The 27139-nt window shown below is 48.1% G+C and overlaps 2 protein-coding genes across 5 annotated transcripts in view; both read right to left on the bottom strand.

Annotated features, from left to right (window-relative positions):
- CCDC180 (coiled-coil domain containing 180) overlaps nt 1–3446 on the bottom strand; it is a gene marked incomplete at both ends in the record, with an annotated part of 61142 nt that extends 57696 nt beyond the window's left edge. Inside the window, 2 exons of the mRNA XM_080820300.1 lie at nt 1973–2163; nt 3378–3446. Of these exons, the coding sequence (XP_080676426.1) occupies nt 1973–2163; nt 3378–3446 (260 nt within the window). The remainder of the gene's footprint in view (nt 1–1972; nt 2164–3377) is intronic.
- Nucleotides 3447–13118: 9672 nt separating this feature from the next.
- LOC308352798 (stimulated by retinoic acid gene 6 protein-like) overlaps nt 13119–27139 on the bottom strand; it is a 48971-nt gene continuing 34950 nt past the window's right edge. For 2 of the 4 annotated variants that reach the window (XM_080819182.1, XM_080819180.1), the window contains 8 exons: nt 22152–22227; nt 18290–18371; nt 17927–17975; nt 17581–17698; nt 16416–16535; nt 15006–15169; nt 14131–14277; nt 13119–13470 (listed from right to left, as the gene is read on the bottom strand). In XM_080819182.1, the coding sequence (XP_080675308.1) occupies nt 13322–13470; nt 14131–14277; nt 15006–15169; nt 16416–16535; nt 17581–17698; nt 17927–17975; nt 18290–18371; nt 22152–22227 (905 nt within the window). In that variant the 3' untranslated portion in view covers nt 13119–13321. Of the gene's footprint in view, nt 13471–14130; nt 14278–15005; nt 15170–16415; nt 16593–17580; nt 17699–17926; nt 17976–18289; nt 18372–22151; nt 22228–27139 lie in introns of all 4 variants that reach the window. The other 2 variants (XM_080819179.1, XM_080819181.1) reach the window with 1 other exon arrangement.

Raw genomic sequence — 27139 nt, 5'->3', positions numbered from 1 at the left:
TATGCAGCCATCAAAAGAAATGAAATCTTGCCATTTGCGATGACGTGGATGAACTAGAGGGTATTAAGCTTAGTGAAATAAGTCAATTGGAGAAAGACAACTATCATATGATCTCCCTGATATGAGGAAGTGGAGATGCAACATGGGGGATTTGGGGGGTAGGAAAAGAATAAATGAAACAAGATGGGATCGGGAGGGAGACAAACCATAAGAGACTCAATCTCACAAAACAAACTGAGGGTTGCTGGGGGGAGGGCAGAAGGGAGAGGGTGGTGGGGTTATGGACATTGGGGAGGGTATGTGCTATGGTGAGTTCTGTGAAGTGTGTAAACCTGGCGATTCACAGACCTGTACCCCTGGGGCTAATAATACATTATATGTTGATAAAAAATAAAAAATAAATAAAAGGAGTGCCTTTCCTAAAACACTGTCCTGTGGGGGCTAAGAGCTCCTGACTGATGTGGTTTTTGGGATAATGGGTGGTCCTAGGCTAAACCCTAGGGAAGAGGGGACCCTTGGGAGGCACAAGGACTCTCAGGTCAGCTGAGAAGGGGCTTAGACCCTGAGGGAGTCAGAGTCATAGGCAGGCTCCAAGACCGTCCTCCTGGGAAGTAGGGGTAGCACCAGCAGGGCCCTGCTATCTGTGCCTCTGGACCCCTGCACCGGGCATCAGCACTGACTTCCAGCCTGGGCTTGGGTGCCCAGTGGGTTTGCCCCTCTGGAGGTAATTAAGGGTGCTGGGGGTCAGAAGCTGCAGGGGAGATTTCCCTGGGAAAAGTCAAAGGTAGGTCGAGGCAGAGACTGTCACCCAGCATTGGGTCAATCTCCACCCCAAGGCAGGTAAAAGGGAAAACAAGGGCAGGTCGAGAAAGACCGACTTCCCCTTCAGGGTCCCAGGCCCGAGAAGGGTTTGTGACTTGTGCCAGCTTGCAGCGCGAAGGGAAGGTCAGCTCCTGCTACATTCTCCCCAGCGCCCCAGCGAGGTAGATGCAGCCTCTCCATTTCCCTTTCTTTCCTTTTTCTCTGCTTGACGAGTCTGAGCTCAGGGAGCTGAAATGGCATGCTCGGGAATCTCAAGTTCAATTTCTAAGCATGGAGGTTCAGAAGGAACTCCCCGTCTCCCGGCCCCGATACCATATGCGCCCATCTCAGGGAATTGCGCCTCAACCGTCCAGGTCCAGGCAAGAACTCAAGCCACAGACCCAGCACTCTCAGGAGCCCTCTCCTCCCGTCCAATCCACCACCTCGTCTGGGGTGGGGGCGGGGGGCTGGGTTCTGCTTCCAAAATAGACGTGAAGTCCGCTACTCTCTGGCCCACAGCCCCACCAGGCTTCTAGTGACGGCGGCAGCCTCCTCCCTGGCCTCCCAGCATCTGGGCTGGCCTCCCACACTGTGCCCACAGCAGCCAGAAGACCTTCAGAAGGCAGGTCAGTTGCTGACTTCAGCAGGTCCAAATCTGACCATGGTGCAGGCCTCTCCTAGCCTCCTCTCCTGCCCCTCTGCCCCAGGCCCACAGACTCCTTAGGTCTTCTGGAGAGAACCAAGCCCTTCCCGCCTCAGAGCCTTGCCCTGTGCCTCCCTCCCCTCATCCTCTGGTCTGAGCTGAGGCCTCTCCTTAGGGGCTTTCTTCACTTCTGCGCCACCGCTTGTCCTCTGGGTCGGAGCCTTCCTACCTCTGAGGAGACTTGCTTATTTTTACTATCAAGGCCTCAAGTTCCAGGAGGGTGGGCTCCCAAACCCAGTACCTGGCCCTAGGCTCTCAATCAATCATTCCTGACATGGGGGTGGGCAAGGGGAGGAAGCGGAAGGGAGAGAGCAGCACAGAGACCTGCTAAGTACCTCTTTCAGAGGAGGTACCTGGGACTCCATTCCTACCAGGCACTCATCTACTGTGAGATCTTTCTGAGTTTTCAAAGACTCTGACCCCCATCCCCCAAGCATATGGTGGTGCAGTGTGGACCGCAGGATTTACCTGTAGAGAACAGGGTTTTCTGTGACCCAGTCATTGGGTAGGCTATGTGCCCATTTCCGCTGCCGGACAGACAACATCTCTCCTTCAGGAATATCGATCTTCTTCATCAAGGGCTTTCTGCCATTCTTGGGGGTCATAGACCGTTCCAAGGCGTGCTTCCTGGATGCTGCCAGAGAGCGGATCAGCTGTGCCTGAGGCCACAAAAGATCCCAGTGGTGGATCAGAGAAGCCGGTTCCCCAGTACCCTGGCCTGACCCTGCAGTCTTGTAAGGTCACAGGGGAACTTGCCAGCGGGAAGGCACTTTGCTGGGGGGCCTTCAACCCCAGGGTACGAACCACACCCTCCCCTAAAACATTCAGTCGTCTAGAAACATATCTCTTAAGAAATTTCAATGAGGGCTAAGATGCTTATCCCAGCATCTTTTATAATCATAAGGAATTAGAAAAATGGGACTGTCCAGTGATAGGAGACTGGCTGAGTAAACTTGGTATGTCCCTTCAATGGACTGTTAGGCATTTATTAAGAATTTATTAAGAATCAGACTTACAAAGGACTTTTTATGGCACAGGGAAATGCTTACCAAAAAACCATAAAACATATCAAGTAAAAGCCTAAATTAAAAATTATAACCAAAATTATACATGATCTCTAAATTTTAAACTTAACAGAAAGATGACCCAGAGAACATGTGTTAACTGTTAAGAAATGGTGTGTTGCTTCCAGGAGCGGGATCATGTGAGTCATTTGATTCTTTGGTTTCCTTATACTTGTATAATTTCCAAGCCTTCTACAGAGAGCATTATTCAGGGCTCAAAGTAGGAATGAAAATCCCTTTTAAATAAGCAGTACAGTAAGATATTGTTCTTGTCTGTGCAGTTTTTATAGACAACGAGGCAATTCAAGCAACCTATATGTTGTCAAGAGGGTGTTGCTTTAATACATGATGGGAGGTCGGAGATTAACAACTAGGCAGCCTCTCAACATCCTGAAGTACATGAATGCCCCTTGACCTGGGGAAGGTCTAAGTGATACTGCTAACAAGGAAAAGGCAGGTTTCAAGACACTGGTATAGAATCAAACCCATTTTTACATAGAAAAAACTAGAAATCCTTTTGTGCATAGAAAAAGGTCCCAAGATATTCATTGGTTAATTCTGGCTATTTCTGAATAATTTAAGTTTAAATTAAATTAAATTAAATTAAATGAAAATCCTAATGTAAATTTTTTAATTTTCAAGAACAGATATTCTAATTTTGTATTCCCATGTTTTAAGAACCAATAAGAATTATTTTTAAATTGAAGCCATTTCAAAGCCTTATTCCATTGGATTCCCAGGCAAAAAAGCCTTCAGAGGAGGGAAGCTTGGGGAGGAGAAGGAAGGGGGTGACAGAGGGACCGACCTACCTCAGCCTCGAAGATCTGCTGGTAGAGTTTCCCGCTGGGAACCTGGGTCACCTTCCCCACCGAGGACATCTTGGCTTGACCGCTGGCTGAACGCTCCTGTTGGGAATTCATTGTCCAGGAATCCTGTCTGAGATTTGGTCTCCACTCCAACCGAGGTTGAGAAACTGACGCCCCCACCTCCAGGACAAGTCCTCTGCCTAGGACAAGGCCCACCCAAGCAACGCACGCTACTGCTCTGAGAGAAAGCCTGGGGCCCCTCTCAGACATCAGGGTTTTCATTTTAAACAAAAAAGAGGAGAGGGGAAGAAAGCAAAAAGGAAACAAACCTCAGGTAAGAACAGAACTCACGGAGAAGGCTGACTCTTCCAGCTGCGCAGAGTGCAAATCAGAATCTTGGGGGCAAAGAATAATAATAAATGGTTATTGTTTTGTGCTTCACTGTCCCAAGTTCTCCTGGGAAAAGTCAACGTGCCCAAGACGTGGGTTTGAATTTCAACCTGGCCTTGAACCCCCAAGCTGGAGCTGAACATAGTTCAAGGACCCCTGACTCCCCCCTCCGCTACTCCCCGCCACGAGTTGACACAAGGAGGTGGTGGTGGAGGGAGGGAGCAACCTAACTCTGGCTACGCTATTTAGGCACCTACTGTATGCTGAGAAGACCCAGCAGGCTCCTCTCACGCCACCAGCCCTGCCAGCCTGCAGAGGAGAGGGTGCTGGGGGCAGTCCCTGGCCATCCCCTCTAACCCGGCCGACGGAGGGAGGCCCTGTGCCCCAAGGCTTGGCGTCCCACTTGCAAGAAGGCACCACTCCGGTCAGCCAGAGCCCTTCCAGGCTCAACTGCGACTGGACGCACTTGGTCTCCAAGGCAACGCAGAGGGGCGGGAGTCCCGCTAGCCCCGCCCTCACTTCCTTTCGGAGGTGGGAGGAGATTGCCCAGAGCAACGGGAGCTCTCCACCCAGAGCAGTGAAACCGCTGGGAACCCATTCCCTCCCTGCCAGTTTTCCCCCAGCGCGAGGGGGCGCCTCGGGGCTCTCAGGAGCGTCCAGAGCAGCACCCTAACTCTTCGGAAAATTGAGACAGATCTAACTCTGAGCCATGATAGTCAAGAAAATCCCATCTTTGCTTCGTTAAAACCAACCTCTACTGGCGATAGCACAGTGCTTGGCTCTAAGAAGCTGAACCCATCTCTAAAAAAAGACCAGCTCTTTCTCAGAGTATGTGGTTGAAGGGCTCCGAATTCAGGCCTCAGGCTTGTATGGAATTATGATGAAAGACGATTTTCTAGGACTCTGAGTTCCATTCATCCTCCCCACCACTGCTTCATAACCTCCTAACATACCGCTCAGACCTGCCCTCTCTCCCACTCAGGAGTCCACAACCCCCCCAATCTGGAGCCCCTGCCAAATCCAACTCTGTCTTAGATGACCACAGAGGCCCGACGTCTGGTTCGCACCTTGCCCCTCCCTGCTTCAGCTAGCTCTCCACTCTGCGTGTGCCCCTGCTCCCTGCCTGCCCACCCACCCCCAGGCAGGCCTTCCTCAGCCTTCTCTGCAGGCAGCCTTTTGCCTCCCCACATCCCAGAGCCAGCCAGTCTTCCACTACCAGGGACAAAGGTCCCAGCCACTCACGTTCCTCAAACCCTGTCCCTGCTCCTCTCGCCGTGCGTGCTCGTAAGTCGGTGGCTGGCAAAGACAGGAGCACAGAACATCCCAGAGTGTTTCCTGAAGGGCAAGTTATGTCTCACTAACTTTGATGCAGCTTCACTTGCCCTTCGGACGGTGTCTTGCACATGATTCGGACACAGTGAGTGTTCCCTGGGTGAATGCACGACTAGCTGGAACATCCTGGTCTGACCCTCCTAGAGTTTGTCTCCTTCCCACCCAGCCAGCCAGAGTCCAGACCGGACACTACCTGACGTTATCACTGAACCTGCCTTGAAGGTTTCCTATGTTTTGTGAGGTACTCAACTCCCCAGAAAATCCCTCCCCTCAGCAGAAATCTCTGTTCCAATTGCTAGTAAATGCACCCTGGGACAACTTCTTACAAGTGATCATTCCATCCAGACTAGTTTCAGAAATGAAGAAACAGTGAGTAGAAAACTCTTTTATTCCCCTTCTTTGGCACTGGGTTTCCAAATATTATGTTATAAATACTGTAACAAAAGGTTGGACTAATTTTAGCTGCAAAAAGAGAAAAGTGTAGATAACTGAGGGAGGGGGTGAAAAACAGTCAAAACTAGGAAATGTGGGAGAATCTGTGTGGCTCAGTCAGTTAAGCATCCGACTCTGATTTCGGCTGCGGTCATGATCTCAGGGTCATGAATCAAGCCCCGTTTCAGGCTCTGTGATGGAGCCTGCTTAGGATTCTCTCTCCCCCCCACCTATCCCCCACCCCAAAACGGGAAATGTGCAGGGATGATTTACAGTCATCCATACTCTGTCTTGTCCCAGGGTACCCTGTTGGCTTGACACTTGCACATCAAAAACAGTGTTTTCCCTCTCCGGATGTGTTCTGGATCCTAGTTTCTGGCACATCTATACTTTGGGAGTTCTTTTTTTTTTTTATGTATATGGATAGAAATATGTAGGCATGGATATATCAGGTACAGTGATTTGTTCTGAGTAAGCAACACACTTACTGTATAAAACAGAAAAATATTCCAGGAAGAACATAAAAATAACCCATAGTTTCACCACTGAGAATTTATTTCCTGAGTCTGGGCCTTTGTGTTTGAGTTTGGATCAAACGTGGGGATTTGTGTTTGGCTTCTGGATGCCATTTGCATTGCCCTTCCAACTCCACAGTGTGATATCCAGAAGATTAACCAGCCAGAGGTCACCAGGTTAGTCCCTACCCCATGTGAGAGGTGGGCAGGAGGCAAGAGACAGGGAATGGAGCTTAGTGGAGTCAAGCCTTTGAACTTTTTCTGCACCTCACCATCATATCTCAGGTTTCACCTGAAAAATATCTTTTTTTTTTCTTTTAGGATTTTATTTTTAAGCAATCTCTCTACCAATGTGGGACACAGCCCTGAGATCAAAAGTCACACACTCTTAACGACGGAGTCATTCATGCACCCCAAAAAATGTCTCGACTAGAGTTTCATTTTTTTTTTAATTTTTTTTATTTATTTATTTGAGAGAGAGAGATGACAAGTAGGCAGAGAGGCAGGCAGAGAGAGAGGGGGAAGCAGGCTCCCCGCCGAGCAGAGAGCCCGATGCGGGGCTCGATCCCAGGACCCTGAGATCACGACCCGAGCCGAAGGCAGAGGCTTAACCCACTGAGCCACCCAGGCGCCCCATAGAGTTTCATTTTTTTCCTTCCTCTTCCACTGGCCATATTCCATCTTCTCCACAGTCTATAGAAGAAAGACTGACAAGAACCAACAAGAGCTAATATTTTTTGAGAGGATTTAATCCCTTTACACAGGGTAGCATAATAAGCCTATTTTACAGGTGAAGAAACTGAAGTTCAGAGAATCAATAACTGGGCCAAGATCTCCATGACAGGAAATGTTAGATCCCGGATATGAATCGAGGTCGAGACCATGTAATTCCAGAATGTTGGACCAAACGCTATGCCAGCCGGCCTTGGTACTAACCAGAAAAAAATCCTGGATCAAGCTGATTGGATTTGCATGTTGAAGCACAGTGTACATACCAGAAAGTAAAAGGGTATAGTTTAATTCATTACCCATAAGGAACATACCTGGCAACCAGTACCCCCAAGAACTAAAACATCACCAACTCTCCAGGAGCCCCTTCATCCACCCATCTGAAGTCACTGCCCTTTATGCCCCAAGAATAACAAGTATTCTAATTTCTGAATTAGTTTTGTTTGTTTTTGAACTTCATTTAAATGCAATCATACAGAACATACTCCTTTGTCGGGCTTCTTTCATTTTGTCAAGTTTCAAACATTTTTGAATGTGGCTGTAAGTTCATTTTTATTTCTGTATAGCATCCCATTATTTTTTTTAAATGCCCTATTTTATTCTTTCTATTATTCATGCCCATTGGGGGTGTTTCCAGTTTAGGAAATTACCAAGTCGGGCTGCCCTGACCATTCTTTAGCATGGGGAACGTATGTAGGCATTTCTACAGGGTATTTACTGAAGAGTGGACTTCTGGGGCCAAAGACTAGGTGTAAGTCCTTCTTTAGCAGATACTGCCACAGTTTCTGAAAGTGGTTGTGTGTGTGTTTCTACCTCGGCAATGTTTAAGAGTTCCAGTTCCTCCACATCCTCCTCAATACTTGCCTCTGTCAGTGTTTTTTTATTTTAGCTACTCTGGTGTTTGTGTAGTGGTGTTTCATTGTGGTTTTAATTTCAACCTTCTTGGTGAGTAATCATGTCGTGTAAACTTTTATACACTTTTAGTTGTATTTCTGAAAAATATCTGATCAAATGTTTTGCCCATTTTTTTTTCTGGTGGGTTGTCTCTTATTAATTCATAGGATACAGTTACATATCCTATCTGGTGCTTTTCCCCCAATAAATAGACAAGTGCTTATTCCCATTCTGTTCTAGCCTTCTAACTCTCTGGAAGGTAAAGAGAAATTCTTAATAAGGTCCAATTTATTAATTTTTGTCTTTATAGCTAGCATAGTTTATGTCCTAAGGAACCGTTGCCTGCCCTCCAGGTCATGAAAATATTCTCCTAGGGCACCTGGGTGGCTCAGTGGGTTAAAGCCTCTGGCTTCAGCCCTGGTCATGATCCCAGGGTCCTCGAGCCCCACATCAGAATCTCTGCTCAGTGGGGAGCCTGCTTCCCCACCCCCCACCTCTGCCTGCCTCTCTGCCTACTTGTGATCTCTGTCTGTCAAATAAATAAATAAAATATTTTAAAAAAAGAAAAGAAAAAAGAAAATATTCTCCTAAATTATCTTCTACAAATGTTACTGTTTTGAGTTGACACATTTAGATTTAAAACCCACCTGGAATTGATTTTGTTTATGATGGGGATTGGGGGTAGGAGTCAAGATTAATTTTGCTCCCATATAGATAACGAGTGACCCTGGGCCATTTACTGAGAAGACTATCTTCTCTCCATTTATCATCTACAAGATGTTCGTATGTACGGGTCTCAGCTGGACTCTGTTGCTCCTTCTGTCTGTCCTTGCACTATTATAGCTCACTGCCCAGATTACTGTTACTTTATACTAAGGCTTACCATCTGGTAGTGTGAGCCCTCCAAGTTGGATCTTCTTTAAGATTGTCTTGACTATTCTTGGCCACTTGTATTTCTATGGAAATTTTGAAAGCGTACAGTTAATGTCCACCAGATATCTGCTGACATACTTTTACTGTGGCTCTATGAATCTATACATCAGTTTTGGGAGAAATGACATCTTAATGATATGTAGAAAAACAAGCAAACACACACACCAAAAACAAAAACAAAAACACCACCAAACCAACCAAAAAGTCCTAATAGAATTGATGAACTGGGAATAAATATTTGCAGTTCATATTACAAAGGGGCTCACATCCCTCATACCTAAAGAGTTCCTAGAAACCGATAAGGAAAAGAACAGACACATTGTGGGAAATTTGGCAAAAGACATGAATCCACAGTTTATAGAAAGAGAAATATAAATAGCCTTAAATATGTGAAAATAGGCTCAGGCTTAGTCATAATATGACAAAATTGTGAAGTTTAAACGTTTGACAATACATTCTAAAGCTAAAGGGGGAAAATAGAAAAGTAATTCTTTCTTCCCCAGGGTCTCCAGCCCACCAGGTCCAGCACCCTGTGGACCCACCTGATTGCGTGGGGGGCGCCCATGGGGGGCACCCATGGGGCTCCAGAGGTCTTGGGGAGCTCAGAAGTGGCAGGTGGGGGGATTCCATAGAACTCACCTAAGCAGAACCATTGGTCCAGTGAGTAGCTGGGCACAGTGAGGCGGGTTCAGCTAGAGAAAGAAGAGTTTCCCCTCACAGCTCATTCTCCCCCCTTTTCCAGGAAAGCTGGGTCCTCAGGAACTTCTTCTCACTGCGTGCCATTCACTGTCTGAAGAAGACATGGGGAGAAGTTTCCAGAATGGGAGGCCTCTCTCCACAGGAGCAGGGTGGACGAGGAATCTCCCGCACGGCTGGCTTTGCCCCTTCCTTCAGCTGGGACCTTCTGGGAGGCAGCCAACCTTGGGGACAGGGATTGAGCTGGGAGGGGAGCCTCTCAGCCTCCCTGGAAGCTTAGATCACCAGGTCTGCTTCAGGAACCCGTTCCCTCCGATGCCAGAGACTGGGCTGGGCCAAACTCGAGATTTTCAAGTGTTCACTTTATAGCAAAAAATTCTACGTCCAGTTGGAACTAAAACCAGTCAAAACAATGCTGCTTGGAAGAAATGAGAATGGGAGCCCCAGCATGAAGACCGGTATGAGGGCTCCCCTCCCCAGGCCCATGGAGCCCTTTGAGCTCAGAGGAAGCCAGTGGAAACCCTCATCTGGACAGTTTTGATCTTTTGGTTTCTCAAATAACAAGTATTGACACTCACAGCTTTCCCATCACTCCCATCACTCCCCCAAATTTTCCTTTCTTCTGTTCTTTCTCTTCCCCTCAGGAAGAGCTCCTGAAAACTTCAAAAACAAAGACAACTCACCGGGCAGGTGGAGTGGAGCCGGAGGTCTGGAAAGAGAGGAGGAGGTGGGGAGGGGGACCAGGCAGGGTGTGGTTTTATTTCTCATCTAAAGTATCTTTGAAAAATTCCAGTCTTGTCTACATTAACAGAAAGAAGGTGCTGTTTGGTCTATAAGCAGGTGGGGGGCACTTTGCAGGGCAGAAGGCCCTGGTCATGGGATACAGTGGTGGCAGCTGGGTTGTTCCAGGAGGGGTCTCTGAGCTAGGAGAATTAGGAGGACTCTGGCTTCCATGCTGGTCCACCCTCCTGGCACTTAGCTTCCTCCAGGCTGTAGGAGGCCGGTGGGGGTTCCTTTCTTCCCTAAATAAGCCCAGCCTGTCCTCAGGAAACCAGACCCCTGCTGCTCCTCCAGGATTCATCTCCAAGAGGAGGGCATCCTGCTTGCACCAGGGTGGGAGCTGCAGGGGAATCCCATGCGCCAGGTGCACAAATGGCTGCCTAGGCTTGGGCGCAGATGGCCGGCACCAGGGACCTGTAGCTGTGCCTTCTTTGACTTCCTACTTTGCCCCTCAAGCATCACTGCCAATCAGTCAGTCAGGAGTCTCATCTGGGTGTCTAGCTGACATATGTCCCAGATGTCCCAGACATGACATATGTCCCAGATACCTTCTAAGAGTCTGGGGAACCGACGGATTCTTTGTGGATCCTTCCTGAATGAAGTCAGAAGCTTCACAAGGTGTTCCCACCTTATGCTCTGGTTACTCCCTCCCCTGTCAGCCAGAGATGGCACCTCAGCAGCCGCTTTCTGAGTGGAAGAGGGAAAAGAAACAGCTGTGCAGGACAACGTTCTGAGGGTTATCTTGGAGAGGCGAAGCCTTCGGTGTGGCTGCAGGCCCAGCATGGGTGGCAGAAATCCCGGCGGGCTTGGGCAAGCAGGGGCCACTCAGCCAGGCTCCCAAGACCCCTGTCCCTCTTCATCCACAGCTCGGCTGGGGCTGGGGGTCAGGACTTACACTGAGAGCCCAGAGGACAGGACTCTGGTCAGTGATGGGGCCGGGTTGGGGGAAAGGCAGCTGAGGCACAGCCTCTGCCTGGAGATGGGAGCGGCTTCTCCTCTGTAGGCCTCTGAGAGAATCACTGCCCCTCTCTGGGGCTCTGTCTCCTCATCTGGAAGGTGGAAGGTGAAGATCCCGTGGTGCAGGCCCCACAGGACCGGGTAGTGATAAGTTTGAAGGGGTAAGAGGAATGTGCTGGGGTGTGAGGGGGGAGCAATGATGACGGTAATATGACACTGAGTCCTTGGAGACCCTGTGAGGTAGGCGGAGTTCTCCTCACACTCTTCCGATGAGGAAACAGGCCCAGGAGGCCGGGGCTCAGGCCCAAGGCCACATATTAGGTGAGTACCGGAGCCAGGATTGCTCTAGAATCAGAGCACTCTAGAAGACAGAGTAGCACTGATAGTCACGGACTTAGGTCAGTTGTCCACGGTATGCGGGAATCTTGGAAGAAATGGGAGGAGAGGACAATGGCCTCACTGATCTTGTCCTTGACCTTAGCAGGAGCGGATCTCCAAGTCTACCACTGTGGATGATCCCCCAGAAAGCCCAGAAGAGGCAGCAGCAGAAGGTGAGGACGCCTGTGGGGAAGGGGTCCCAGGGTCAGCGGAGAGGGGCCTCCTAAACAGGTCTCCACACCAAGAGGGGTGGAGCCTTCCCCCTCCAGCTCCACCTCCCGTCGCCACAGTTCCAGAAACCCCATTAGAAGTGACTGGGACCCAGGACCACATACCCGGGGATTGCCAGAAGCAGGCCCTGGGAGGGGACTAGTAGGGGTCTGGTGTTCTTAGGGGGCAACAGGAGGAGAACTGAGGGGGCTCCCCATGGGAACCCTGGGGTGGAGGTTGAGGCATTTTCAGGGGACGGTCCCTGGGGGCACCTGAGAGCCAGAGCTCATCCCCACTCCCGCGCTGATGTTCTCCTTCCTTGGCATGTTTCTCACTGACCTTGCGATGCAGGATTATCTGGAGGCCAGAGAACCTGGGGGTAGGACAGCTGGGCCAGGATCACAGGATTTGGGAGGAGAGAGCCACCTACTGAGTCCTGAGGTCACAGCACCTGACAGGCCTCTCCCATGCCTGGGTTTGATGCTCCTCTTAGGGAGGACTGAATGGAGGCACCACGTAAGCCTCATGTCATGGTTCCCAGGGCTGCCCCACAGCAAAGCTGCCCAAGTGGGACTCAGCCTCTCCTTTAGGAAATGCCCATGGAGGGGAGAGAAATGTGGGGTTCCTCAAGTCAGGCGACACATAAGTGGCTGGGCAGTCACTTCCTGCCTGAGACCTTAGTCTCCCTGTCTGTCGTCAGAGTGGGTTGTGCCAGCGTGTCCCTGAGCTTCAACTCTCACCTCCCCGCTTCTCTGGAGCCCAGAGCCTGGCCTCCGTCCCAGTCCTGTTATCTGTTCATGCCCTGCCCCCTGGAGGGCCTTGGCAGTAGTGCATCCTGAGAAGGGGTGGGGAAGGGAGGCTAGTTATGGGATGGGGGCCTCTTTCTGATGGGCCCTGGCTGTCTGCTTCCCAGGGGAACCAGATCAACCTCCAGAAAAGGAATGAGGTGACTATCTCTCGAACTCACTGCAGGGGGAGTATTGAGGGGGTTTGGGGGGCGGGAATCAGAGCCCCCACCCCCGCCCCAGGCAGGACACTCCCTGGGAGTTTGATAACAGAGAAGTGGGAGACCCATCCATTTGGTGGGTGGGGTAAGTCCCACTTCCTGAGGGGGAGCTATTTACACCCATCTCTGAGAATAGATAGGACCTGGATGGAATTGGAGGGTTTCCAAGTGTACAGAGACCCAGAACTGGCCTCCTGCCTCTCTCCTGACCCCCAGAATGCCCCTACACACCCCCTGCTTAGGCCCTGTCTGCATCTCTCCCACCATCAGAAGGCCTGGAAAGGGGGAAGCAATGAGGATCCTCTTGGATTAAGGCCACACTTTCTTCTAGAGAAAAACTGTTTTAAACAGTTAAGTTCTCCTGGTGTAGACATTTTACCACTTTCTTCACAAAGTTTTATCCTGTCGTCAAACTGAGTGCTTGTCCGCACAGAAATCCCCAGTGCTATCTCCTAACCATGGATAGTGGAAATCATTATTGAGAAAAGACTGTTCAACAGAAATTCTCTTTAGTTCTTGATCTTTTTACCAAGGAACTGGATTATTAGACCTGAGACTTTGTGGTTCAGCCCACGTGCCATCCCATGACAGTGACTGTATCCCCTCACACTGCGGGGGACAGCAGCTGGGAGCCTGGGCCTCGTCTCAGGGGCAGTCGTGCTGGAATGGCCTCGCAGCAACATCGGAGGTTACTGTCAGCTCTCTGAGCACGTCAGCAGGATCTGGGTAAAGTCCCGGGAGCCGTGACCTGGTCTTGCCTTTCTGAGCATGACAAGTCTGGGGTTGTTGACCAGGGTCTGCAGCAGGAGCCACCTCGTCCTGGACCTGGCTGAGATTCGGGGACCTAGGAGTGAACCAGAGCAGACAGACTTGGGGGATGGGGCGCTTGTCTCTGTTCTCAGGAGCTCTAGGAGAAGCTGACTGGTAGGTGTGGGGTACAGGAGAAGGAGCTGGACAGGGACTTCTGGGGACATGAGGGCGGCTGGAGGGATGTGAGTTTGTGCCAGAGCCGGATGTCTGCAGTTGGGAACAGTGATGAACATAGTGCAGACCAGTGCTCACAAGACGTGGCTAAGTGGTGGGCTTCCCAGCAGAAGGCAGAGCAGAGTAATAAGGGTGGGAGGGGTGGGGTAGGCAGTCTTGACCCTCAAGGGAGCAGAGAATGGTAGCTAGAAGAGCTTGGTGTAACCAAACAGAGCCCCATGTTGGAGGGCATCTGGCATGGGATGTGGGTGGGACTGGAGGACACAGACAGCAGAACTAGGGCTCCTTCCTGGGAACATGGGAGGAGCCCACTTAGAAGGACAAGGACACAGGCCTCCAGGGTCCCCTGGCCAGGCTGGCTGCGTGCTAAGCCTCCTGGTCTCCTCGGTAGAAGGCTCCCCAGGGCACAGAGTATGGAGGAAGAGGGAAGCTGGGCCATGTCATCGGGGCTCCCAGAGAAGCCTTAGGGTCCTCATTGCCTGTTGTCCAACCCCAGCATAGGTTCAAACAGGAGGCTTACCTGTTGACTGATTTAGGCACCAGTATTTGATGGACCGCTGCAGCTTCCTCTCCCTGTGCCCTGTGATCAGGATGTGACAGAAGCTGACTAGGACAGGGTTGGTATGATAATGATCCACATAGAGCATGCCGATCCAGGCACTGAACCCTGAAACGCACAAGGCAAGTCAGGCCGGGCAGCACGCCCTCTGTCCTGTCCTGGGACGCGCGAGCCTGTGCCACGTTGTTCCTCAACAGTGCTGTTTTCACTGAGAATCTAGAAAATCAGGTACAAAGAGCTGGAAGGGTTCTCAAGCTGGCATTCTAATCCCTCCCTTTTGCAGAGACCCAAGACGAAAGCGGGAGGAACGCTGTGGCTTGTACGGAGAGGCTGCCAGGCATACAAGCAATGGGGGAGTGGATGAATGGACACAGGTCAGAAAGAAAACCAAGATGATTTTTGCTCTACAGAAATGGCTTGATTTGGGAGTCTTTTCAACAGAACAGACCATTTTCTTAACTATGTTTCCAGCTAACGACACTGTTAATTCTAACACGTATTCTTCCTTAAAATGTTCAGGTAAATTAGTTACCTTCTAACTGTTCAGATGGAGTTCTAGTACTTCTTACCGCTTTCCATGATACCGGGAAGGTCTGTCAAATATTTAGCTGTTTACTAGCCTGAATTCTCCTCTGACCATTAGGCTGAATGCTTTGTTTCTGCTCAGTGTTAGAGCCTCCATGAAAGCTGAGCTCTGGGTAGGAGGAGGGTATAAAGTCCAGGCCTCCGGGACCGACTGGCAGGTGACTTCCAGAAAGCTGCAAGAGCAGCGCCCCCCTCTGTCCCCAACCCCAGCCCCCCACTCAATGCATAGCCACAGGGGATCAGCCACTCACCCATGTCTGCCCCCTCGTAGCCGTTCTGCATGATGGTCCTGTCGATGCGTGCGATCAGCCACGTGCCCAGGACGCAGCTGATGAGCAGCCTGGAGAGACAGGCGCCCAGGCCCAGCAGTACGTTGTAGAAGAACAGAAAGTAGTTGAAGTTGTGGAATGCTTTCCTGCAAACAGAAGCAGGCAGAGGGGCAGCAGGCTTTGAGCAGGAGGAGGCGGCTGCGCATGCTGGCTCAGGGCCCCGGGGCCTGGGGTCAAATCCTGCAGCTCCCGTCTCTGAGCCGTGTGACCTTGATTGTCCCCGCCACACGGCACTGGTCTGGGGATGGGCTCAGATACAGTGCAGATTGTCAATGGTGGCTGTGATGTTTCATGGGATCCTTGGGTTTTAAGGTTTCCTGTACCACAAGAAATCTCATGTGGCCACAGCCGGCTTTGTGGTTACAGCAGAGGTTGTGGCTTTCCCACTGTCTATTGTCACAATGACCTGCCCCCCTCCCCCTTCCCCCGCTGAACTGTTCCAAGTCCTCCAGGGGAAACTTCCTAGATTGTGTGGTTTCCTGTTGCCTGTGGGTGGGATAAGGCCCCAACTTGGGCATTCTGGATGTCTGGGCCATCTCTAGGAGGGGCCTTCCTGGGGTCATCACTCTGTACACCCCCACACCCCGCCCCTCACCATCCAAGGCCGCTGCATGGTCGCCATATTGAATTCTCACTGTTCTCTCAACAGGTCTTGCCCTTTCCGTGGCCAGCTGCCTCCATCTGGACCACTGAGGGCTGCTGGCCACGCACTCTCCTCAGCGTTACCTACCGGAATCCCACCAGCCTACTGCACTCAGCTCAAACGTCCCACTTGCCATTGAATGAACCATTCCTGTCTCTCTTTCTCCATTACCTGCCTTGCTCTCATGAGGCTGTTACCAACCCCCCCACCCTCCGGAGTTGTCGCCATGTGTCTGTGTCTGCTGGCCCCTGTGGACTGGGAGCTTCTGCAAGCAGGTCACGGAGGGATACCTCTGTATCCTTAGTGCCGGCTTTGTTTCCTTCCTGAGTGAAGGGCTTTGAATGAGTGAACCACAAAGGATCACCTCGGACCAGGCGCTCTTGTTCTAAGTGCATAATGGAACACAGTTCATGCTCCAAATACCTCTCTGAGGTGCACAATTATTTGCAAAATGAGGAAACTACCATTCATGGGTGTTCTGGAAAGCCACATACAGTGCCATCGCCCATTAGGGGTGGATCCAGGATTTGGACCCAGGCAGTTGGGTCCCAGAGGCCGCTCCTGAACCACCACCCCTCGCCCTCTCAGGGAGAGCACCCTCCACCCGGGAACCTGCCAAGGGGGAAGAGGAAGGAGCGAGAGGCTGCTGAAGTCCAAGCCTCCGATCCCCATTCCCTTCTTTACCCCACCTGTTGTTGAGCGCCAAGGGCTTCTGCCTGTCAGCTGCGCTCATCTTCGGCTGCAGGAAGAAGGTGGCGGCGATCCACACCTGCAGGACCATGAGACCCAGGACGATGGCTATGGTGAGGCTGAAACACAGGGCGAGACGGTCCTGAGGTGGCCTTGTCCAAGCCCTCTTCCAGTGCCTGGTGACAGAGAGGACAGGGACCGGCCAGTCTGCTGGGACAACAGGAGCCCCGGCTCTGTGCTTTATGCCTCCAGAGCATTCTCACACCCACTGTCTGATGAGAAAACAGGCTCACGAAGGGCGGACCGCTTTCTCAAAGCCGCATGGTCAAGTCTTGTGACTCCAGACCGGAAGTTCAGGTTTTAATTACACGTGACGGCTAAGCTGCGTGTTTAACAGCATGGAAATCAATGAAAAGGATGGGGTTTTTCGAGAGTTCATGAAGGCCCTGAGAGTGGACAAGCAGGCTCTGCCCAGCCTCCCACGTGGCTCTAGGGGAGAATGGAACCAAGGAGCTCAGAGCAGGAGTTCCCAGAGAGGGCCACATCCTGTGTTTGCTTCCCCGAGCGGCCGTGTGGGGCGCTTAAATGGGGCCTTGGCTTCAGGTGGCTAGCTCCCAACCCTGCCTCTGCCCCTCCTTGGACATACTGTGAGGCCTCTGTGCCTCTGCTTCCTTGTGTGAAAAATGGGCCTTAATACGAGATTCAACCTTCCAAGGGTTCTTAAGACAAAAGATGCACAGTGAATTCTCAGTAATGTGAACCTTCACTTTTACCTTCCATAGGGGTAAACTAAGGCTCAGAGAAGCAGTTCACCCAAGGTCACACAGCTGATCGAGAACCTAAGTTCAGGTTTTCTCCTCTCTCCTTCCACTATACTGCCCTGACTCCCATGTCACCTCCCTGAACCTCAATCTTCCCGGCTATGAAATGGACACATGTGTCTCCCTCACAGACACAACTGTGAGCACCCCCACTGACCAGCGAGAATGCAAACATTCTGTGAACTGTAAGGTTCCCATGGTGATGAGTTGCTAATCTGGCCCATCCTTGGGTCAGAGCTGAGAACGTGGGTCCAGGAATTAGTGAGATCCCAACAGGGAAGGGGCAATTTGAACAGGAGCTCCAAGGCCCCGGGCACGGACAGAGAGCCCACCCAGCACTTACGTCCCAATGCCCAGTCCTTGGAGCATCTCCAGGCCCTGGTTGTGGATGACAGGCAACACCAGGCTGTACATGATCAGGATGCCACAGAGGCTCTGCACCACGTGGATGATGAGGTAGCCTGGGGGCCAAGGGAACGCACGGTCACCTGAGGCCCTTCTTGACCCGGTCATACCTGGCCCTCCCTGAAGTCCCCCCTCGAGCCTCTTCCCACCGAAGGTCCTGGCATTGTTGCTTGCGCTGTGTCTTCTGCCTGGGATGACCTCTCTTCTCTCCACCCACAGCTAGGACTCTGCAGGCACCTGGGGAATGGGTGTTGAGCTACAATAGGTCACGTGAAGACACTTACCCCACAGCATGTAGGCTATTTGCCAGCCAGAGTACCTTGCAATGGCCACCTGGGATTTAAAAAGAAGAAAGGTCTCAGAGGGGAGAAAACACTGATCACCTCTAACACATGGGTCAAGCGTCCCTGTCTCATCGGAGGTTCACCGACCCACAAACCAAGACAGGTCATCAAACGATGACTGTCATCGTTTTACAGAAGAGGAGACCAAGGGCCAGATGGCTCACCCAGCAGCAGAAGTGAGGCCCATGGATTCCCTGTCCGGGCTCTTCCTCCCTGAGGCTGCTGCCCCCGTCCCAGCCGCTGGACACCAGGATTCGGCCAACCCCTCGGTCTCAGAGCAGAGTGAGGCCTCAGAGAACTCACCACACTCTCCGCCGAGGAAGGATTATGGAACTTCAAAGGGAGAAAGTGTTTCTTTCCTGCCCACAACCTCTTCATGTGCTTTCTAGAGGAAAAAGCGGGAAGTCAGGAATGTTCATGGCCACAGCTGTTTATGCACTTCGAGCTCAAGAGATGTAGACAGAAAAGCCAGTGGAGGGAGATGGTGGCCGGCTTGGCTTCCCTGTGTTGACCACAGCTCCTGGGACGTTCTCATCAGACTTAAAAATACTTTCAAAATACTTTTTAAATTGAGATATAGTTGACATATAACATTATATTAGGTTCAGGCGTACAACATAATGATTTAAGTGTATATTGCAAAATGGTCACCATGATGAGTCTAGTTAACATCCATCATCTTACATAGTTATAAGATTTTTTTCTTGTGATGAGAGCTTTTAAGATCTATACTCCCCAGCTTGTAAATCTGCAACACAGCACTATTACCTAGAGCTTCTGGGCTATGTATTACATCCCCATGATATTTATTCTATAACTGGAAGCTTATACCTTTTGAGTCCCTTCACCAACCCCCCCAACCCCGCCTCTGACAACCTCAAATCTGTTCTTTGCATCTGTGAGCTTGGATTTTTGTTTTGTTTTAGATTCCACATATAAGTGAGATCATACAGTATTTATCCTTCCCTGTCTGGCTTACTTCACTAAGCATAACACCTTTTAAGGTCTATCCATGTTCTGCAAATGGCAAGATTTCATTTGTTTTTATGGCTGAATGGTATTCCACTGTGTGTGTGTGTGTGTGTGTGTGTGTGTGTGTGTGTGTGTATCGCATCGCATCTTCTTTGCCCCTTCCATCCATCAATGGGCACCTAGGTTATTTTCATATCTTGAATATTATAAATAATGTGGCAATAAACATGGGGGTGCAAATATGTTTCCAAAATAAGATTTTTGTTTTCTTCCCATAAATACCCGGGAATGAAGTTGTTGGATCATCTGATAGTTCTATTTTTACTTTTTTGAGGGACCTCCATGCTGTTTTCCACAGCGGCTGCACAATTTGCATCCCCACCAACAGTGCACGAAGGCTTCATTTTCACCACATCCTCACCCATACTGGCTACTTCTTGTGGTTGGGGACTAAACTAGCCATTCGAACTGATGTGAGGTGATGCCTCATTGTGGTCTTAACACAGTCATGTGTTTCCCTGATGATTTAAAAATCTTAATATAGTTTGTAAAAATAATATGTAGTTACCTAGTCTTCATGGTGACTAAATGTGGAAGTTGAGACTCTCTGTGTGCGGCTTTTATTTTTTTCAATTTGCTCTGTTTTCTTATTTGTACTGTGATGAATATGTATTACTTATGTAATAATATTTTAAAACAGGTAATAATGGAAACCCATATTTAATAATAGGTCCACCTTATAACAACATAAAGGAAACTGAAAAAGGGACCACAGCCCCTCATGCTCCCAGCACCCCTGCAAACTGCTCTCGGCCTGGCCCTTTGAGTAAAGATTAGGTTAGCAATGGTTATGTTCATGGTGCATTCTCATCTATGTCCTGTCTTTCTCCTAACATCCTATCTCCAGCATTTTCCAGGATGTTTTGCAATTTTATGACCACTAAATTGGGAAGACTCAGTATGAAATAAAGAATGTAAACATGTCATTAATAGTTTGCATACTTGGGGCATCTGGGTGGCTCGGTTGTTAAGCATCTGGCTTCAGTTCAGGTCATGATCCCAGGGTCCTGGGATCGAGCCCCACATTGGGCTCCCTGCTCAGCAGGGAGCCAGCTTCTCCCTCTCCCTCTGCCCCTGCTTGTGTTACCTCTCTCACTGAATCTCTCTCTGTCAAATAAATAAATAAAATCTTGAAAAAAAAGTTTGTACATTTATTACATGACAAAAAGATGATTTGGGGGGATGCCTGGGTGGCTCAGTCAGTTAAGCCACTGCCTTTGGCTCAGGTCATGATCCCAGGCTCCTGGGATTGAGTCCCGCATCGGGCTCCTTGCTCAGTGGGGAGCCTGCTTCTTTCTCTGCCTCTGCCTGCCACTTTGCCTGCTTGTGCTCACTCTCTCTGACAAATAAATAAATAAAATCTTTAAAAAAAAGTTTAAAAAAAAAAGATGATTTGGGGTTCTGTTAGGTTCAGTAAAATATATTAAATTATTTTCATCTCCTTTTTTAACTTTTTAAAGTTAAAAGTTAGTGTCTATTAGAAAATTCAAAATTGCATCTGTGAGCTTCATTGTCTCAGCTTGGCAGCCTGGAGTAGAGCATGCCACCAGGAATACAAACACAGATATATTTGCACGAGGCACAGACGATTTCTGGAAGGATACAGAAAATGAATAATGCTTAGCTCTGGGGCAACAAACTGGGATCTGAATGGGAGAAGGATTTTACATTAAATATTTTTATAACTTTTTTTTAAAAAAGAGATTAGACTAATTCTAAGAAAATAAAAATACAAGCACAGTGCTAGTGCTATCTGGTTGTAGAGTTTTCTCATCCACTATTTCCTTTGCCCCATGGTCCTGTAAAGCAGACAGGACGGGGGTCATCAGTCCTCATGACAGTCCCTCATGGGAGGAAGGGGCCAGACTGGACAAGAATAAGGCCTCCCATACCTGTGCCCTCTACCATGTCAGCACAGCCAGTTCTAAAAGGTGGTTGTGACTGATTGTGGTTCAATGTCTCACTGATCATCTCCCAGGCACTTGTGGGCCATATCTCTGCATCAGGGAGGGCAGGGGAGAGTGGCAGTGTCCAGTTCACCTACAGGATCCGGCGACAAGAAAGCAGAGAGAGGGAGCAAGCTAGGGCTGTGATGGAGAACTGGGGCTTCTTTGTACCAGGAGAGTACTTACTTGCCTGCCATCTGCAAGAGACCCACACTTTGGGCAGCCAGATGGGGAGGCTGTAAAGGCAGGATGCTCCGGGGAAGGGGAGGCAGTAAGAGATGGCCCTAGGCCTCCTGTGACTGCATGTGACTTAGAGACTAAGGTCGGGGGAGGGAAGAAGAACTGAGAGACAGAGAGATACTGAGAGACAGACAGAGAGAGAGGAGAGAAGGCAGATACCAAAAATTCAACCACTATCTGCAGTGAAATGCTCACTACATATTCAAGGCCATCCCCTCCTGCTGCTCTGCTCTTCTAAAGACTCGTGTACCCAGTGTCCTTGACCTGATCTCCTTTGGTACCCCCCCGGAGCCAGATGCACCTGCTAGGAACCCACTGTGGTTAGTCCTGGGGAGCAGGGCAAGTCTGAGCCCCAACAGAGATGCTGAGCGTACAAGACGTGATAAGGCATCTCAGGGCAGAAGACATGGCCAGCTGCTAATGGCACGGGTGTGTTCTTTTGTCTTTTGTCTCAGCCTTCTCAGCTGTTAAAAGAGAGATGGAAGTGCCTCTCAGGTTGTGGTGAAAATCAAAAGAATTCTTTTTTTAAAAAAGATTTATTTATTTATTTATTTGAGGGAGAGAGAGAGATAGATCACATATGCATGTCAGGGGAGGAGCAAAGGGAGAGGGAGAAGGAGGGAAGCAGACTCCCCACTGAGCGGGGCTCGATCCCAGAACCCTGAGATCATGACCTGGGCTGAAACCGAGAGATGGCTGCTTGATCAACTGAGCCACTCAGGTGTTCCTGAAAATCAAAATATTCTAAGCACAATGTCAAGCTTATAGCAGAAGCTCAGATCAATAGATTTTTTGGTTTGGGGCTTTCTGTTTTACAACCAATAAATGTGGCTCTTCCTGGATGGCATACACATTCCTGGTTCCAATTTGGACACTGCTGTTACTACTCAGGAATTTCTAGAAAATTCTAGCTGAAGACACACCAATGACTCCCAGAGCCCTCTTACCTGTAACAGGCCAATATGTGGAACAGATAGCTCACGCACGTGAGGGAGGCGGGCAAGATGGTCACCAGCCAGACTCCTGAAACAGAAGAAGTCACGGGAGAGGCCTGAGAATATGAGCCAGTAACATTATTTTCAAAATACAACTGTTCACATCAGAAAGGGCTGGGTGATACATTTTACTTCCTTTAACACATTTCTTGTGTACATACAGTTTTGTTTCTATTTCTTCTATTTCTGTCTCATTTCAGACACACACACGCCCTGCTATGCTTTACTTCTTGCACAAGCCTCTCCTTTGGTATTAAGATTTTCCATCTACAGTAAGTAATGGGAAGAGAAAATGAAGGAGTGTACACATCCCAGTCACCTCCCGCCCTTGTAAAATGACTCGTAGTTGACTTCTCTTTGCCACCCCCGGTAAAAAGCAACCCTGCGCAAGGGTAATTGGAGTCAAGAGGTCTTGACTGACGTCTTTCGTCCCTCTTTTGGCAAGTCTTTAATATGTTGTATCTAATCTGCTTTCACGTGATCCTGTGTGCTTGGGAGCAAGGTATGGGGGAGAAACAGGGAAGGGGAATGATGTGTACATAGAGAAGCTTCCGGACAAGCTGTTTAGCAGTCAGGCCAAAAACCATTCTAAAAAATCCAACACCTCTTCATAATGAAAAATACTTCATAGAGTAGAAATAGAAGAGAACTTCCTAAACCCGATATAGAGCATTTGCAAAAAAAACAAAAAAAAAAAAACAAAAAAACCCCCAGAGCTAACACCACGTTTAACAGCAAAAGACTGATTGGTTTCCCCCCTAAGTTCAGGTATAAGAAAATCAATGTCCACTCTTGCCAATTCTACCCAACATCGTACTGGAGGGTCTAGCCAGGGAAATTGGGCAAAAAAATGCAGCCAGTCTGCAAAGGAAAAAAATAAAACTACCTCTGTTCACCAGTGACATATTCTTATATTTAAAAAATTCTATGGAATGAACAAACAGAAAAGATTAAAACTCATTAATAAACAAGTTCAGCAAGCTTGCAGGATACAAGACAAATATATAAAAATCAACTGTATTTCTAGGCACTGGCAATGAACAAAATGAAAATATGCTTGCATTAGTATCAAAAAGAATAAAATACTTAAGAATAAACGGAAGAAGTATGCAACCTGTACACTGGAAACTACAAAAGACTGTTGAAAGAAATTAAAGAAGATTTCGATCCATAGACATGCTGTGTTCCTGTACAGGATGCTCTTTGCTAACACGGCAATACTCCCTGAACCGATCTAAAGATTCAATCTAATCCTTCTCAAAATTCCAATGGCAATTTTGCATAAATCGACAAGCTAATCTTAAAATTCATATGAAAATGAAGAGACCTAGAATAGGCAATATAATCTTGAAAAGGAAGAAGAAAATTTCAGGACTCACATTTCTTGATTTTAAACTTACTACAAAGCTACAGTAATGAGGACAGTGTGGTACTGCCATAAGGATAAATAGATCAGTGTGATAACCTGAGAATCCAGAAGTAAATCCTCACCATCAGCGTACTTTCAACAAGGATGAAAAAGACAATTCAATGGGGGAAGAATATGCTGTTCTACAAATGGCACCGGGGTAACTGATATTCACATGGAAACCAACGAAGTGAGAACCTTACCTCACAGCGTATACAAAAATTAACTCAAAAGGGGATGATAGGTTTAAATGTAAAAGCTAAAGTTGTACAAGTCTCTAAAGGAAACAGGAGAATAAATCTTTGTGACCTCAAGTTAGGCAATGTTTTCTTGGATGCACACATGTGATGAAAGAAAAATGACTATGCTGAACTCCATCAAAATTAAAACCATCTGTGTTTCAAAGGACACTGTCAAAAAAGAGAAAAAGCAACCCACAGACTGAGAGAAAAATTCTTGCAAATTGTATCTCTTTTAAGGGATTTATGTGTAATATAAAGAATTCTGACAGCTCTGTGATAATTTAGAAATAGGCAAAGAATCTCCATGGAGATAAACAGAAGATGTACAAATGGCCAGTCTCCTCCAGTCCCATCCCAGTCAACATCCTTAGACATCAGGGAAATGAAAACCAAAACCACAATAAGATGCCATTTCACACTTCCTAGATCGCTGTTATTAAAAGACAAAAAACATATCAACATGTGTTGGTGAAGATATGGAGAAACTGGATCCCTGACACATCACTGGTGGTAACACACAGTGAGGCAGGTGCTTCTGAAAATAGTCCGGCAATTCCTTGAAAGGTTAAACATAGTTACCATACGATCCAGAATTCCACTCCTAGGTATATATCCAAGACATATGAAAATATATGAAAACCTTGGAGATGAATGTTCACAGAAATATTACTCATAATAGCCAGAAAGTTGAAACAACCCAGATCTCCATCAACCGATGACTGGATCAACACAATGTGGTATATTCATACAACAGAATAAACTCCAGCAATAAAAAATAATGAAGTTTGGTCGCATGCCATGACATAGATGAACTTTGTAAACATTTGCTACGTGAGAGAAGCCAATCAAAAAAGACCATTGTAGGGGCGCCTGGGTGGCTCAGTGGGTTAAAGCCTCTGCCTTCGGCTCAGGTCATGATCTCAGGGTCCTGGGATGGAGCCCCACATCGGGCTCTCACTCAGCGGGAAGCCTGCTTCCTCCTCTCTCTCTGCCTGCATCTCTGCCTACTTGTGATCTCTGTCTGTCAAATAAATAAATAAAATCTTAAAAAAGAAAAAAAAGACAATTGTATTGTTGGATTCCATTTATATAAGAAGTCCAGAAGAGCCAAATCCACAGAGCCAGAAAACAGTGGTAACCTAGAACTGGGAATGTTGAGGGGAAATGAGGAGAGATTGCAAATGATTATGATTTCTTTTTAAGGTGATGAAAACGTTCCACATTTGATTGTGGTGATTGGTTGCACAACAGTGATGGCTGAGAATATACTAAAACCACTAAACTGTACTTTAAGTGGATGGATTGTGAGGTGTGTGAGTTATATCTTTGGAAATATCTATAAAGAACTCCTCAAACTCAACACACAAAAAACAGATAATCACGTCAAAAAATTGGCAGAAGACATGAAAAGACCCTTGTCCAAAGAAGACATACAAATGGCTAACAGACACATGAAAAAATGTTCATCATCATTAACCATCAGGGAGATTCAAATCAAAACTACATTGAGATACCACCTTACACCAGTTAGAATAGCCAAAATTAGCAAGACAGGAAACAACGTGTGTTAGAGAGGATGTGGAGAAAGGGGAACCCTTTTACACTGTTGGTGGGAATGCAAGTTGGTGCAGCCACTTCGGAAAACAGTGTGGAGATTCCTTAAGAAATTAAAAATAGAGCTTCCGTATGACCCTGCAATTGCACTACTGGGTATTTACCCCAAAGATACAAATGTAGTGAAAAGAAGGGCCATCTGTACCCCAATGTTCATAGCAGCAATGGCCACAGTTGCCAAACTGTGGAAAGAACCAAGATGCCCTTTAACAGACAAATGGGTAAAGAAGATGTGGTCCATATATACAATGGAGTATTATGCCTCCATCAGAAAAGCTGAATACCCAACTTTTGTATCAACATGGATGGGACTGGAAGAGATTATGCTGAGTGAAATAAGTCAAGCAGAGAGAGCCAACTATCATATGGTTTCACTTACTTGTGGAGAAGAAGGAATATTACAGAGGACATGGGGAAATGGAGAGAGAAGTGAGTTGGGGGAAATCGGAGAGGGAGACGAACCATGAGAGACTGTGGACTCTGAGAAACAAACTGAGGATTTTGGAGTGGAGGGGGTTGGGAGGTTGGGTGAGCCTGGTGGTGGGTACTAAGGAGGGCACGTATTGCATGGAGCACTGGGTGTGATGCATAAACAATGAATTTTGGAACACTGAAAAGAAATAAAATAAAATAAAATGAAAAAAAAAGAAGGAAAAAGAAAGCTGATCTCCATTCCTTCCAAGTTTTAAATGTGTTTCTGTCCCAGCATCACCAGAATTAGGTAAGGGCTATATCCCAAACTTCAACCATCACAAAGGATGCGGGTAAACCCCCATAAATCTCACCCCCAGGGGCACAGCGAGCCTTGAAGGAAAGGATGGGAGGCGTCTGGCCATGAGCAGAGCAAGTGCAGACTTACTCCAGCCAGCAGCGAGACCATGGCTGATGGCACACTTCTCATTTAATGTTTATCGTCCCAAAGATGAATGTTTAATCTTCAAAGATGAAGCCTGAAAGTCTCTCTCGGCCAGGGGACAGCGGTGTTAAAGCAGAAAAAGATCAAGATGGAGCGAAAATTTTATGTTTTGACTCTCAAAGTATCTAAACATGAGAGAAATACGCGGAAGAGGGGGTAAAACACGAGTGAACATGGTGATATATTTACTCCGGGTTCACCCAGAGTGAGTAACTGAGGTTGGCTACAAAGTTGCCCAGAGGAGGGGAGAAATGTAAACTTTCAAAACTATGACTTAAAATCAGTATGACTGAACTTAAAGATTAGACCAGGCTTCCTGAGCGTGGTACTCAGGGACCCCTCAGCCTGAGCATGAACCTATATTAAAGATGAAGGGGGGGGGCACCTGGGTAGCTCAGTGGGTCAAAGCCTCTGCCTTCAGCTCAGGTCATGATCCCAGCATCCTGGGATCCAGCCCCTCATCGGGCTCCCTGCTCAGCGGGGAGCCTCCTTCCTCCCCTCTATCTCTGCCTGCCTCTCTGCCTACTTGTGATCTCTGTCTGTCAAATAAATAAATAAAATATTAAAAAAAAAAGATGAATGGGAATGTTCAAGGGCAACAGTGAAGTATGTTGGTATGGAAGTGCTCACATCAAAGTAACTTCCATGCCACGTGTATGAAAGAGAATTTCCCTCAAATAATTCACAGGAGATCTGTTTCCTTCTGATTGCTGTACTCTACCAGATTATGTGTCTCAAGTAAAAATATCATTTGCAACAC

The sequence above is a fragment of the Martes martes genome (genome assembly GCF_963455335.1).
Source record: "Martes martes genome assembly, chromosome: 12".
NCBI lineage: Eukaryota > Metazoa > Chordata > Mammalia > Carnivora > Mustelidae > Martes > Martes martes.
This window is presented reverse-complemented; position numbering and strand designations above follow the sequence as displayed.